Here is a 16,390-nt window from a genome sequence, read left to right as displayed (position 1 = left end):
TGTTAATATGCAAGCACTCTTCCAGTATAATTTCTTGGACCTAAACTATATCAAGAGCATCTCGGGAACACTTTTGGTTATTAAAGATGGGGATAAAGCTAAAGTTTCCAGTAAATATCAAAAGTCTCTGTATGGAAGCAATTACACATTAATTAATTAGAGTATGACTATGTATATAAAGTGGACAGTGTAAATTATTGAAGTTTAATGAGAATACAAAGCAGCCTGAATTGCACACATAAGCAGCCATTTCTTAAGAAAGCATAATTAATATAAGCATAATTAATATAAGCATAAATAACACGTTTTAATCCTGTAATTTCATTACCTCGACATAATCTCTTTTTAACCAAATTATCCCTCATTGTCAAAGACCATCAGTTAGATTTTAAAAACCCCATAGTATGTAAACCTTGTATACTTAATCCTTTGATAACAGAAATTATTTCCAAAAAGCAAACTGAAATTGTAATGTTACACGTTTTGAGTGCCCTTTGAAAAATAAACTATGACATTCAACAGTTAAGAGCAAACAGTTGGCAATACTTTGCTCAGCCATCATGAAAAATACCAGTTGTAGATTTCATGAGCCACTTTATATTCTCTATGACTATTTATGTGTTCACATGCAGAACAAATTGGTAGGACGAACTCTTGTGTCGACAGCAGGTGAGGTTCAGCAGTCAGATAGTTTCGCCATTGAAAGTATTTGCGGTAAGCTGCTTCATCTTTGTCCAGCTGAAGGAGATATTTAGCCAGTGCTTCTGCATTTGGAAAGTCATTGACATGAATAAAAGCATCACTTGGGAAAAAGTCTTCATAGTTTTTTCTGGGAGGACCAAGCACCACAGGAACAGTTCCTACAGACAGTGGTCCATTTAGCTTCTCGGTGATGTAGTCTCTGTGAATGGAGTTCTCAAAGGAGAGATAGAATTTACAACTGGCTATGGTGGAATAGTAGTCTTCATGCTTCAGAACTTTCCCAGAAAGCTTGCCAAAAAGATCCACTTTAATGTGCTTAATAAACTCTTGATAAAATTTATATCTGACTCCTGTACCAGTGCCTGGATTATTGTTGCTTACGATCCAGCAAACGAGCTTGTCCTTTTTAGGTATGACAAATTCCTCACCAGGGTTCTTTTTTACTTTCAGATAATAACGTACAGAAATGTCAGCATCCTTTCTGTAGCTCAGAGTCAAGTTAAACAGGTTCTCAAGCCCAGGTATTTTGCGTGTGTTTGTAGGTGACTCTAAATGGAACCACACCCATTTTTGAAAGGGTGGTCGTGGCGATGGAGGTAGGTTGGAGAGATCCCATGCGATAGATTTGTGATATATGAGCACTGCATCTGCTTTATGGTACACAGATCTGTCATCTGTCAAGTTACAGCTTTCAATGTTGAACAGAGTTTTGCATTCTGAGAGCTGGAACCTGAAGTTTTCTGGCCAGAACCACAACAGCACAATAGGTTTCGCACGCTGTGGTGGAGGCATTGGCACTGGCGTTGGCACTGGTGTTGGCACTGGACACGTAGGAGTGCTGTTGGTCTCACATGGCAGACATTTCTTTGTCTCTTGCTGAATAGGTGGAGGTGGTCTGGGTGGGCAGTAGTCAGGAGAGGTTTGCTGAAGATAAATGAACATCAGTATCAAAGCTCCTATCCCCAAAAGCAGCGTGATCAAAGGGCAATTCAAAGATTTTCGAAACGGCGCTGTCATTTTATCCCCTACAAAAATAAGAACAATGAGATCATAAATCAAACCTCTTGCAATGTTCAGGTTTGCAAGATTCAGTCTTGTGCTAGCAAAATATACTGGTGTAGGCATTATGCTCCCAAATTTAATATGTTATCAGTGTTTCACTGGCAGAGCTCAAAGTTCACGATATCTTGTTTCCTGCATGGAAACCTCTCTTAGTGGCAACAGTTGCAAAACAACTGTGTAGCCTTCAGTGGAGCTGATGGAACTTTGTGTTTTATCCCCATAATTATCTTAGATTCTTTGTGGATAAGGAGGGACATCATTATTCTCATTCTTTTTGAAGAGCTCTAAAACTGCCAACTGTCATTCAGCATAGTCACGCAATGCCATCATAATTCCTGGAATGGAAAGATGAAAATGGAGTTAACATGAACCTAACCAGTTTGAAAGTGACCAAACCTGACACCATTTAAAGTGTTCAGCTGGACAAAGGGTGTTAGATTTACTGCAGTCTTACAGATTACAACACAGGCATTCTGGCGCATAATGAAGCCTGAAGGATAAATAAACATAGCAGTTCCTGATTCTGATATGCTTGAGGGTGAAAATGAACTCTTCCAAGCAATTCCCTAGGGATTCTTATAAAAGGAGACATTTACAATCCTTGATAACGGCTGTAGAAACCTGCAATACCTACAGTCATTGATAAATGAGCCCATTTTAACAGTTGCAATTTAATAATAATGAAAACATTGATATGATTCTTCTTGAACATTCTTTCAATAGATGAATACTTGCCAGCGTTTCTGTTATTTTCATTTCGATTTTCAGTAAGCATATCAGTGCACAGCACGCTCCCCTACTCCTGTATGCTATGATAAATGTAAGCACATCCCTGCCTATGAGTGCGATTAAAACATGAAACCCTGTCTGAGGAAGCTGAAGTTTGTTTTGTTGGAGTACTGTTGTGCGCACAGTTCCCCGGTGGGAATTACCCAATTGTGAATCATATACAGTTCCCACTGGATGTAGATTCTGTAATCCTGATAACGCAGTGTTCACCTAACAGCATATGCAGTGTTTATGGGGACTCCCACCCCTCTACCCCTCTAACTAACAATGCTGAGCTTTCCAGTAAATTTTCTAACATGAGGAACTGCTGAGGATGATAAAGAGTAAAACCTGCAGCTGAACTAGATTTGAGTCAGTTCATGGTAACTGAAAAAAACCCCCAAACAAACCCCAGATTGTGTATCAGTTATTTTCACACTCTCACGGTTATCGCTTTAGGCTGTTGTTTGTTTAAAAAGTGTGTTGTCAGTTGTTCTGCATGTCTTTCTATACTTGTCATCAGATTTCTAAGAAATCCTCTTTCACTCAGAACTAAAGGTCATAACAATAGTGACTCCCACTGGTTGATCAGGGGCACTACATTGGTTGTGAATGAAACTGGGGTGTGAATGATGTGTGAATCTCTGCACACATTACGGCATCTAGAAAAAGTCCTGTGCAATCTAGTTCCATAAATACAACTACAACAAAACATTCCGGAGAAGCAAGAGAGCCACTTAGAGCCAGTATAACACAATACTACTGAAAAAATATTTTTCATTGGTGTTAGATTTACTTGAACAGATCAGGCTGACTGAAAACATTACATTTACATTAACTCACTGAAAACGTTACATTTACATTAATTTACCTTTTAATTTTATATTTAATTTAATTTACCTATTTCAAATAGTGTTGGTTTAACAAATGACTCCTGAGTTAAATTGAAGCAGATATTTCATGCTGAGCAGACACATCTCAGCCACGAGGAACCAATATACATTTTTTCCGTGTAAATCCAACAAACTATTCTTTCAGTGCTTATTATCAAACTTTAGCAACTTCTTGATGTAGTTACAAATGACCTTATTTTTAAAAAATTATTTAGGGATGTCCCGATCAAGTTTTTTTTGCCCCAGTCCTGGTCCGAGTCATTTAATATTGAGTATCTGCCGTCACCGATCTGATACTTTTATTTTCTTAGATAAAGTTATTAGATAGATAAAGATAATTAAGGGTATTGACTTGACAACTAAATAGTAATGCATTAAGAAAAAATTGCCTGCATCCAAGTTGTTCCTTAATTTTATTATATATATATAGATAGATAGATAGATATATAGATAGATAAAAGGACGCTGGACTAAGGGAGATATGTGCCCAGATGGAATTTATACAAGAAAATATATGTAAGTGTTCGATTTTATTTAATATTCTTGCAATAACTCATGTGGTTAACTGTTAGTTACGTTGATACTTTTTCTGAAAGTCTCTTTTTTGTATGCTGTCGTTATCTGTCCTTAGCGTTAGTTTGCTCTCTATGGTCGTTAGTTTAGGCTAACTCTCATGCATCCCATACAGCTAAAGCGTTAGGCGTTTCAGTTTTGAAACGATACCTTCCCAACTCGCTCATGACCGACCTTCAACGTTGAAATGTGGTTGCAATAATGTCAGTAGTTGTTTCAACGTTGAAAAAACTTTGAAACAACGTTTAATGCCAATGGTTGTAAAAATGTTAGCACAATACTTTTAAGTCAACGTCGAAATTTCAACGTTGAAACATATACGTTGAATCTACATAATGTCTTCAACAATAAGCAAAAGAAAATTGTAACAGCGGCTTTCCCTCATATTTATTCAGGAAAGTGCCATAATATCTTTTTACAGGGAGTCTCATTTGATCACATTCCAGCTTTCCTACTGACTTATTTAGATTTGTTTATTTTGTGTTTATAGTATAGGGATAGTAGTATTACAAATTATGCACAGCAAGTTGCATTAAATATAACAATTACATTGAAAACATATAACATGTACAATCAATTCCTGATTCAGACATTATTGTCATGTTGATCTAATTGCAAACTTGGTTATAATATTGTAGCGTCGGAGCGTGGTCGCCCCTTTTGCTCTGTTTGGCAAGTTTCAGTGTTTGTTGTTAGACAACATGTTTGAAGTAGATGTGTGTTGGGGGATATTGACTGGTGTCTTTGGAATATCTGTCTCTATGTTTTAAGTTTTTATAATACAGATAGTAATTTGGGACGTCACCATTTGGGTGAAGTGTAGCTAGAGGTATCAGCTTGGTTGTCCTGGTACAATAGAAAGCGTTAAACTGTAGACTAAAATTATATTGCGTAATATACATATTGTCCCTTGTTCCTTTGAGTATATGATTATCATCGCGCAGTGCCGACCGAAATTAATGTTCAATTTGTTGTAGAAGCAATGCCTTTTCGAAAGACGTTGGAACAACGTGGCGATATCGATGTTGATTCTATTTTTAAATATCAACACTTAATTTAATGTTGACGCAACACCTTCAACCATGTTATAAGTAAGACATTGAAACAATGCCGCCATGTCAACGTTGAATCGATTTTCAAAATCAATTCTTAATTCATTGTTAATTCAGCGTCGACGTAAGACCTTATATTCTCCAATGTTGAAAAGTAAAGAGTTGAAACAAAGTCGCGATATCAACGTTGGTTCGATTTTCAAAATTGTAACAAAATTCAGCGGTGATTCAACCTTGGTCCATGACGTTGACTCAACCTTGAATAAACGTTGAAATGCCGGCTGGGATTAGAAGCCTTGAGGATTAATGTTGTCGGAATATGCTGACCTAAAAACGTTCAAATTTAAAAGAAAACCCGTTAGCCTGGAACGTTCGCCTCAGTTTGCTGAATTTGAACGCACCTCTGTATTTGCTACTACAACTATGGGCTGGTCATCCAAAGCGGTAAATTCAGTTACCCTCTCTGTAATCTTTTGGCCTTGTCGCTGTCTCATGGCTATCTTTCTCTGCTTTTAAAAGTATATCTTCCCGTTTGTATTTCTTCGGAGCAGCATTTGCCTGAATTGCCTGAGTGAACTCACTTTATTCCGTTGAGTGTTTATTTTTAGGTACGGCATCAAAGTGGTAGTAGCCTAATGAACGCAGTTCTGTTACTACCGCCTCGTGAAATGCTCGCACTGCAAACGTTACAAGTGGCTGCTGTACTGCTTTCGTTTCCCAATTTAAAATATTTCCAGACTGTAGATATTTTGGCCGCGTCCTGCCACAAATTATGCTCTCCATTTACGAAACCTGCGTGACAGCTGTCACAAAACAAAGGATCGGGCTTCGGGTCGTGCTCAGTAGAGCCGATACCGAACACTTAAAAATGCCTTGATCGCCCGATACCGATCATGATTTCAGAGCCAAGGGTTATATTCAAGACCAATAGTAAACATTTTTAAGCAAATGCGTGTAAACCACACAAACACACTACTGAGCTGACCTAATATTCATAATTTATATAATTTATAATTCACGCAGTACAATTGAAAATGAGACATTACAGTACTTTGGTCATTTAATCCATATAATTACAATTTGCCGTATTTTATTCTTATTGTGTATTTATCACATTTTCACCTAAATGTAAGAGTGGCATCCTTGTAACATTATCATAAATAAAAAGGAATTTATCAATATTTTCTGAAACATCTCAAAATAGAATTCACAGAAGCATTAATGCCTGTCCTCTCAGTTTTTCATTTAGGGCATGAAAGTGACAAATCTGGGGAAAGAGAGACTGTTGATTAAATCAAGCGTTAGTGAAACTCCTAAAGAATTAACTTGCCTGTTCTTGTAGCAAAGAAACAAATGTGTGTATGTCAGATTCAAACATGTTCTGACAACTGAGTCACTTAATGTGTTCAAATCTAGGCAGTCACTTTAAATACCTGTCCACAGTCCTCTGAAAACAGCCTTCTGGCTTAAAAGCATCCACAATAACTCTTCACCTCTCATTCATGTAATAAACATTAGAACAGTTGTTGCAATAGACTCCATGAATTAAGGTTTCTAGCCAACTAAGTTCCTGGATCACCAATTCAGTAAAGTCAAAGAAACTTACAAGAAATTGTGATAGAAAGAAAAAAAGTATGATTGTTTACTGCACCACATTATAAATAGCAAGATGAAGGCCAGACAATAACACCATTTAGGCACAAAAAAAGCCTAACTAAGCTTTTGTACGGTGTTGGAGAATACTTACAGCGATAGTAAGAAATGGTGGAGAATGGAAAAGGAAAAGGGAGAGGCCCAAATCGCAAGTTGTGTGGAAATTGTGAAGATGGGGAATGAATTGAGAATGGCTCTAGATTCTCGACAGTGTTCAAGAATCCTGCATTGCAACACTATGCTTGGTCTTTTTATACGACTTTCTGAGAGGCATTTTTTACACTTCGATGTGAGTGGCCCAATATTTCCTCCTTAAAGGGTGGGATGATTCAAACTAGGCTGGGCGGAAATAGCAGACTCACAAGGAAGGATTTGGGCATCAGAATAAAGTTGAAGTTTGGTTAACGTTATGGTAATGAGCTATGACAGCAGCAACCAATTGGAATTTAGAAATGCTCCGCTCTTGAGAATTCTAGAGAATTTAACCGTGTAAACTTTTGCTCCCACCAAACATTAGTTCCCAAGCACGATGGAAGATAGGTTAATGATCATTACTGTGGCGGGTTGAAAATGTTGAAATTTGACTTATAATCTTTAGCATATTAGCACTTAGCATCAACACAAAAATCACACCACACAAATGGCTTTTAATTAGTTTATTTTGTTAGTTTGTCACCAAACAAGCATTCATTTCTTTCCTTAATCGATGGATTTCTCACCTTCACATTTAAAAGATTTCATGAGGTTAACTTATACCCTGATTGCGGTCAGCTGGCACAAAGATACCAGTCGACACGTTTGTTTGCTTTGTGGCCCTTCTAGAAATACTTAGCAAGACCGAGCATTCCGAACAAAATTGTATCTGCCTATTTCATCTTTGTCAGAGCGTCCACAGCATTGTTGGCTGGATGGCCAGAGCGAATTTCAGCGCTCTTGCCTCTCCCAGTGTGAATGTGTGAATGTGAATCTTAGAGCATATCTCAGTTAGAAATGAAGATCATAACAATAGTGACTCCCTCTGGTTGGTCAAGGGTTTTACATTAGGATGGAACAAGGGATCATAACTTCTGAACCTCTGCACACATTATGGCATCAGGTTTAATGTGTGCAGGTTTTCTTAACAGAAAAACAGCTAAAATTGACAATATGAACTTAAATAATTTTCCAACTGTTTCTAATCAAAAATAAGTCTTAGTACAATTAATTTTCTTAGTAATTGCAAAACAAATTAAATTCTGTTTTCTGAAAATTTATCAGATCAACATGACCGACAAGGGACATGATACCTTTATAGCCAGTTGTTTTTAATCCAAATTTAAGAATGATGTACAGTAAGATTTGTAGGGCTAACATGTAATGCTTATCTTGCATAAATTTAACAATAATTTTCATACAATCATACTAATTGGGATTCATGTCGATAAAAATGAGTGGACAGGAGGCTGAGTGTGAGCAACCTCTGGTTTCACTTTTTTGACTGGTAGCCTATGTTCCTTTATTTATTCCAATTCTAACCTTGGTAATGAAATAACATTTTTACTGGGTTGTCCACGTTTATGTAGCCTGCATGAAACAACACAGTAAGAGCGCGCAGAGCGAAGTATCTAAGATGCGCATTTAGTAGTTCATCTTCGGAATACTGTAGTTTTACCACGGCAGACCCACGTCAATGACATCCGCCGTCACATAATTACGCAGACCAGTGTGTCGGATGCTCCGAGCACCACGGTTGTCTTTTCCTGAGTCCTTATGAATTCTCCTTCCCATCTTTCCTTGACCTCGTGACACTTTCCATCGAGGTCAAGGAAAAGTGGTTAGGAAAGGACATAGGACGAATTTTTTTTGACTATTCGGATGCACCTTCGGTACATGTCTGCTTGCTTGCAGCCTAGCCTGTTTTATTGTGTTTAATAAAGTAAGTCAAGAACATCAAGACCGTGTTATTTACTATGCGACAGAACAGAGAGATGTGGAAAACTGCTCTGATAAGCGTGCCCCTTCTTCGCCAAGCAGAAACACCAAAAAGAGCATGCTGAAGTTACAGAATCCACACAACTTAAAAAAGGACACAGGGATACGAGTTGGTTGATGAAACACAAGTAGAGGTCAGGACTTGTTTTTGATGTTTTATTAGCGGATCTTGTTACTTATATGCACAAACACAGACACAAATGACAACATGGTGACTGCCGATGTTAGATTCCTCAGCTCGCATTTTTATATTTTAAAAGAAAACACATTCAACTATGAAACACATCAATTAAACACATTCAAGTATGAAAAGTATATAACTGTACAACTACCATAGAAAAACATATCACGGTCAACATTATTGAAAACAAAACAATTATTTGACATGGAGTCACAAACCCGTTACACATGTACAAAACAGGCACAAATGATAACACAGTGACTACCGATGCACAAACAAAATAAATAAATACATCAAACAATCAATCAATCAATCAATCAATAACTAACTAAACGTAGCCCTCAAGGAAAGCCAGATATATCTATTTAACTATATGTCGAGCAGAGTAGGCTAGTGCGTGAGGCGGTTTAACTCATAGAATGTTCTCCCAGCGAATGTAACAACATTTTGAAGTGGGACTTAACTCTCAGCAAGCATACAAACGCTGAGGAAACGTACGAGGGTCCTAAAAAACACAAAACAAAAGGGCAGATCTAAAGATCTGCAGTGCACCACGAGAGACTGACTCCTTCACTACCAATACTTAACCGCGAAGCTTGAGTATACAGGATTCAAAGGATTCCTCGTTCTATCGTTTGTTCTAAACTGAGCTATTTAGTGCTACTACCCCTGAATTCGTGTTTTAGTGTTCATGTTGTGACTTTTGTTGCACCCATTTACCTCATCTGTTTAGAATGTAGAATTTAGAATCTCTGTGATCCAGTAGCGGCTGGTGGCTAATTTTCACTGAGGAGGCAGACTACGCAACACTCACACAGTCTAGTTCCTTTAAGTGCATCCCACTACAGGATCAAAATGAGTGAAGGGTCAATCAGCTGACCTGAGGAAAATGGCCCATTTGTTCAAAGCAATACTTGCACAAGTCTCACCAACAGTCTCAACACAAATATCATCTGGCCTCTGTGCCCAGGTTACCATTACCAATTAAAGCCAGAAATAGCCAACACACAAAGACAAGCATAAAATTACGCATCATGATGAAAGCAACGGCCATTAAACCCAGCAAATGGGAACATATGAAAGACTGAAAAGTAATGCATCAGGCTACGGCAAGCCAACGTGATGGAGGGGAAAAACATTCCACCTCACCAGTTACTCGTACGAGGCTGCTTTGTCAAACAAAATGAATGTCGAAAAAGCTGAATTGTGATTGGTCAAAAAGTAAGATGCGGCTAGCCTTCGTTGAGCTTTTTCTCACGATGTTGGACTTACAGAATTTGCCCTGACAACATGAAATGAACTCAATTCTGTTATTTTTTCCTCACGGGAGGCAAAGCAGGGTCTGAATGCAGAGCTGCAGTTTCACGCTAGCAGTTTCAGGCCTATGGCCGATAATCTAACCGTAACCCTAACCATAACCATTCAGTTGCTAGGTTAGGCCAAAAGTGTGAGCGCAGGTGCTGAATGCCTCTGGCCTGAAACTGCTGGTGTGAAACTTCTGTTAGGCGTAAAACTGTGCCTCTGCAGACAGATACTATCGGCTTTTCTTCGGTTTTGGCGTCACTTGATCGCCAGTTAGATCTCGCACAGTAATGTCAGCAACACAACGACACCCGGCGATAACCTGAACGAAATTGCAATATTTTTATTGAATAAATACACAGAGAATCTCAAACTAAATAGTGCTTTATTGTCATCTTGTGCATCTTGTCATATAACTCCTTTTCTCTTTTTTTTTTTCTTCTCAAATCTCAGAGGAGGCATTACCTCTCTTGCCTCCTCTGATGAGCCACCACTGTGATTGCACACACACACTGTGAGCAGTGAGTAGTGAATTTAACCCATCCTATACACCCTGGTAGTGAGCACACACACCAGGAGCAGGAGCAGGAGCAGGAGCAGTGGACAGCACGCCTGCACCCAGGAGGCAGTTGGGGGTTAAGGGCACTTCAGCCAAGGATATTGTGGGAGAGGAAAGTGCTGTTCACCTACTCCCCCCACCCACACACTTTCCTGCCGGTCCCGGGGGCTGAACCGGCGACCCTTCGGTCGCAAGCCCGCTTCTCTAATCGTTAGGCCATGGCTGCCCAAAGGAAAGTGGACTGCAGCACCTTGCTTGGATGTGATTGAAATTGTGGAGCTTGTTTTCCCGTTTCTCCTACAAATGGGCTGGGGGAACACATCCTCTTCCACCATGAGGAGGGACACACATGGAGCGGTGAGGGAGGAAGGGGACACCCGCCGAGCCAGGCAGATCAGCCGAATCAACTCTAGTGATCAATGGAGAGACAGATGTCACAGCCAGATCGCCCTCACATCCAGTTCTGCTTTTCTTGACTGTGTGAAGGAAGCAAACCTCTTGCTCATTTAGTTGTTTAGTTTAGTAAAGGTATCCAAACCATCTCATCTTACCATTCTACAGTTCTCATTAAGTGTGTCAAAGAGTGCACTCTTAAAGTTTTTTTTTAATGTTGAAAACTTGAGTACATTCAAAGCTTGATAATTTAAGACTTTGACTGAAGTTGTTGTTTTAATGGATAACTTTTACTAGAGGCGCCCGGTTGCATCTTTACTTTGACTCAAGTATAATACCTGAACACTTTTATTACCTTTGCTGCCAGTGAGGTATCAGAATTAACAGCCAAAAGATTCACAACCAAAATGACTGGGCAGATTAGCCAAGCTCCAAAACCTAGTATACCACAACTATGCTTTCTAATGTATTTATATCTGAATATTATTAAATATTAAATTTCTGTGTCATGCCTAAGACACCACTGTTCTGCTATAGTCCCCTGCTGTCAACCTGCCTTTCTGTTACCTGTCAGCGTACACACACTCAGCATGAATAATCTGGTGAGAGTACGTGAAGACGGTACGGATGCTGTAGCCTTAGCCTCTTGTCACAATGAGGGCAGTGTTACAGGAGCAGCACTTCCAAGTAATGATAGCTGATATCATAGAACATGCAGGTTTGGGAAGAGGTGTTTAATTACGGAGTGGTTTTAAGCATGAGAGAACAGAGTGTCATATTACCGGATTGCATACTCCGTATTGCTTATTTTTAGATCCCAGCCCCACAGCAACAGTTCCTGCAGCCAGGAGTCCATTAAAGTGAATGTTTATACTTTTTCTTTCTTTCTTTCTTTCTTCTTCCTCTTTTTTTTAACTCTTTTTATTGGGGTTTTGGTACAGAGAACAGGTTTCTTCTCAGACAAAAATAAAAAATCGAAATAAACTTTAAAGTTGTGAACGCTAGTGCGCGCATACAGTCATATATATGTATAAACACACTGATGTTAAAACCAGTAAGAAAAAATGTATAAAATGTAAAAAAAAAAAGAAAATTTAGGTGTTCTTGTCTATACATAACAAACTTTCTTCTTAAAATATCTCTCTCTCAAAAACAACAGGCATGTCGCTGGTTCCAAGATAGTTTTCGCTGCTCAGTATAAATAACTGAAAGAACTTATACAAGGCTGCCATATAGCATAGAATTTACCAACATTTTCTTTCAATGAGAACTTTTCTTTTCAGTGAAAGTTTTTTTCCAGCTGAGGGTATCGTATCACATGCATCATTAGGTATGCCTTTGTTTCTCTCCATTTCAGTAATAGCAGTCTTCGTGCTAACAGTGTAACAAACATGACCATATTATACCGACTGTTGGACACTGGAATTCCTAACACCAAAAATAGCTAGTACTGGATCTGGATCGAGAGGCCTCATCAACATGTCAGATAGTGACTTAAAATATGGAGTCAATAACCACAAATCTTTGGACAACTCCAGAACATATGAACCCGTGAAGCTGGTGTTTGTCCACTTAGGCTTAGAATCTTTTTGCGACAAAGCTGTAGGAGACCTGCACTTATTTTAAAAATTATGACTGAGGTAGATTAACTTTACTCTGCAGTTGTTGGAATGTCAGGAATTTTGAATATTGAATCTGATAGGGAGGGGATAAATGAACAATCGACGGTCAGTGGGCCCAGAACAGAGCATGCCTGCCATCCAAAATGTCTCCTAAACTGGTAACAGAATTTTAAATGAGTGCAGAGTGACTGAGTTAGATGGCCGATTTGAGCGAATATAAGCAGAGCTGAAAAGACTAGCGCTGGTAAAGAAGAAGGGGAGAAACTACAACTTCTAAAACAGTACCAGTCCAAAGAAAATATAATAATATTGCGTTTTGGTAAGTGTAAGTCATTTAGATTATGCTGATTAGACACTGGAATTTGGTATCCATTTAAAAGGTTTGGGCAGGTTCAAACATCATTATAAGTCATTCACAAACATCCAACATTTCAAATAAAAAACTGCATTGCGCTGACGTCGTCCATGTGTAACCGAATGGTCCCTCTTTCTCAAAGAACTTTGATTAGCTTTTGAAAACATTCAGCAGTTAAGTGATAGTGAAACTCTTGATTATTCTTATGAGAGCAAAATTCTTGATAATTAGCTCTAGTTTCCTGAGAAATTTATAGGACACTGATAAATAATTAACTTGACAAACAAAACCTCTGCAATCAATTATCCTGAAAATTACCACTTGTAAGTATTCTGAGCCATTTTGTATTCTTTGTGTCTACCCACACGTTCACATGCAGAACAAATGGCTAGGATGAACTCTTTCTGCTGCAGTACAAGGTGAGGTTTGGCAGTCAGATAGCTTTGCCATTAAAAAGGTATTTGCAGTAAGTTTCTTGGTTGGCCGGTGCTCGTGCATTTGGAAATTCATTAACATGAGTGAATGAATCACTTGGGTCAAATTCTTCACAGTTTGGCCTTGGAGGCCCCATCCCTACAGCAACGTTTAATTGTCTACCGAAATTCGATATGTTATAAATATTTCACTGGCAAGGCTTACATTTCCTGATAACTTGATGCATTCTGTTTCCCCACATGGTAACCTCTCTCTTAATGGCAAAAGCAGCATGATTTTTCTTTCTTTTTTTTTGTAGAGCACTTTTTACAACAAGCATTGTCACAAGACAACCTTAAAGAACACAGGAAAATATATATATATATATATATATATATATATATATATTATGAGGGGCCAAACAGGAAATATATAAATATAAATATATATATAAAGGTAATATATAAATATATGAATATATAAAAGTAATTCTGAATGTATAAATATAATTCCTGGATGCATTCAACCAAAAGTAAACATTTTTCATTTTTAAATAATTATTATCCATACTTTCCATTTGTGATGATTTTACTCAGTGAGAACAACTGAGAAATTTTTGAAAACTAGTGAGATAACTGAAAATGGAAGTGAAATTTCTCTGAAAACAAGCAGGTATGGTTTTGAACAAAATAAAAAAGTCCTTGTTATGGAAGACTCTTGCTCATTGGCAAAAACTGTGCACATTGCATTTACTCTGAATTTTTTGGCTTAGAAAAGCACGTCACAAGGGCATCTGAGAATAGTAAAGGCAGACAGGCAGGCATGCCAACATGATGTAGGGTAAGCGCCAAACAATTCCTGACAAAAAATAAGGGAAAAGGCAGGACTATATATACAAATCTACATGAGGCAGAACAGAACAGGTGGAATTAATAATTGAAACTAACAAAGACTGAACAAAGGAACCAGGAGGTGAAAGACAACTTAACCAAACTTACCAGCAGAGGGGGGAAACGAGAGGAGCAGGATGTGACAATACTAAATCATTATGTGTGTTCACTAGCCTTACTGATTAGTATGGATATTATGTTAGACTAAACACAGCAGGAGATGAGGAGAGAAAACAAAAAGCTAAAAATGAAAGCAAGGAATTCAGTCTTCGATTTGCATGTTATTTTATTTTTTCAACACAGTCAAAACATCAAAAGATTGTCTTTTGGTAGTTGTGAGACGTTTAGATTATGCTGATTGGAAATTAAAATTTGATATCCATTTAAAAGTTTGAACAGGTTCAAACAATATTATAAGACAATGACAAACATTTAACATTTCAAATAAAACTGCTGCAATCGGCAATCACGAAAAATACCACTTGTAAATCTCATGAGCTACTTTGTATTCTGAATGTCTACCCACATGTTCACATGCAGAACAAATGGCTAGGATGAACTCTTGCTGTTGCAGTACAAGGTGAGGTTTAGCAGTCAGATAGTTTCGCCATTGAAAGTATTTTCTATAAGCTTCTTCATCTTTGTCCAGCTGAAGGAGATAGTTAGCAAGTGCCTGTGCATTTGGAAAGTCATCCACATGAATGAATGAATCACTTGGGACAAAGTCTTCATAGTTTTTTCTAGGAGGCCCCAGCACCACAGGAACAGTTCCTGCAGCCAGGGGTCCATTTAGCTTCTCAGTGATGTAGTCTCTGTGAATAGAGTTCTCAAAGGAGAGATAGAATTTACAACTGGCTATGGTGGAATAGTAATCTTCATACCTCAGAAATTTCCCAGAAACCTTGCCAAAAAGATCTACTTTAATGTGCTTACTGAGCTCTTGATAATATTTATACCGGACTCCTGTACCAGTGGATGGATTATTGTTGCTTACGATCCAGCAAACGAGTTTGTCTTTTTTAGGTATGACAAATTCCTCACCGGGGCTCTTTTTGACTGTCAGACGATTACGCACAGAAATGTCTGCATCTTGTCTGTAGCTCAGGGTCCAGTTAAAAAGGTTCTCAAGCCCAGGTATTCTGCGTGTGTTTGTTGGTGACTCTACATGGAACCAAATCCATTTTTGAAAAGGTGGTCGTGGTGATGGAGGTAGGTTGGAGAGATCCCAGCTAATGGCCTTGTGAAAAATGAGCACTGCATCTGCTTTAGGGTACACTGATCTGTCATCTGTCAAGTGGCAGCCTTCCATGTTGAGTAGAGATTTGCAGTCTGAGAACTGGAACCTGTAGTTTTCTGGCCAGAACCATAACAACAAGACAGGTTTCTCAGACTGAGGAGGAGGTGCTACAGACAAGGAACTGCCATTGCTCTCTAACAGACATTTCCTTATCTCTTCCTGAAGTGGCTGAACTGGATTGGGCGGGCAGTAGTTATGAGAATCATGCTGAAGAAAAATGAACATCAGCATCAATACTCCTGCCCCTAAAACCAGTGTGATCAGGGTACAATTCAAGGATTTCGGAATTTGAGTTGTCATGTTCTCCCCTAAAAACAAGGAAAATCAGATCATAAATCAAACCTTTCACAATGTTCAGATTTGCAAGATTCAGCCTTGTGCTGATACAATATAGTGGTGTATGCACTATGCTACCAAATTTGCTATGTTATAAACATTCCTCAGGTAGCGCTCAAATTTCATGATAACTTGTTGAATTCTGCTTCCCCAAATGGATGCATCTCTTAATGGCAACACTCGCATGAGTTTTTTTTTATTTTTAATCTTTTTTGAAATGTAACAAAATCTGTTTGATTCAGTTTTTAAATTCAGTTTTATTTGTAGAGGGCTTTTTACAACAAGCATTGTCACACAGCAGCTTCAAAAGACACAAGGCCTGACCCCCAGTAAGCAAGGATAAGTTGACAAGAGAAAAGAAAATCTA

General features: G+C 38.4%; 2 protein-coding genes across 2 annotated transcripts; both read right to left on the bottom strand.

Annotated features, from left to right (window-relative positions):
• Nucleotides 1–558: 558 nt before the first annotated feature.
• Nucleotides 559–1,719, bottom strand: LOC115804862 (alpha-(1,3)-fucosyltransferase 9-like). Its single transcript, XM_030765355.1, has one exon. The coding sequence runs from the start codon at nt 1,717–1,719 to the stop codon at nt 559–561; it is 1,161 nt and encodes a 386-aa protein (XP_030621215.1).
• Nucleotides 1,720–14,856: 13,137 nt separating this feature from the next.
• Nucleotides 14,857–15,987, bottom strand: LOC115804851 (alpha-(1,3)-fucosyltransferase 9-like). Its single transcript, XM_030765344.1, has one exon. It carries the CDS (start codon nt 15,985–15,987, stop codon nt 14,857–14,859), a length of 1,131 nt encoding a protein of 376 aa, XP_030621204.1.
• Nucleotides 15,988–16,390: the final 403 nt, after the last annotated feature.

This window comes from Chanos chanos, chromosome 1, assembly GCF_902362185.1.
Source record: "Chanos chanos chromosome 1, fChaCha1.1, whole genome shotgun sequence".
NCBI lineage: Eukaryota > Metazoa > Chordata > Actinopteri > Gonorynchiformes > Chanidae > Chanos > Chanos chanos.
Note: the sequence above shows the minus strand (reverse complement) of the source record. Positions and strands in the feature narration are given on the sequence as shown.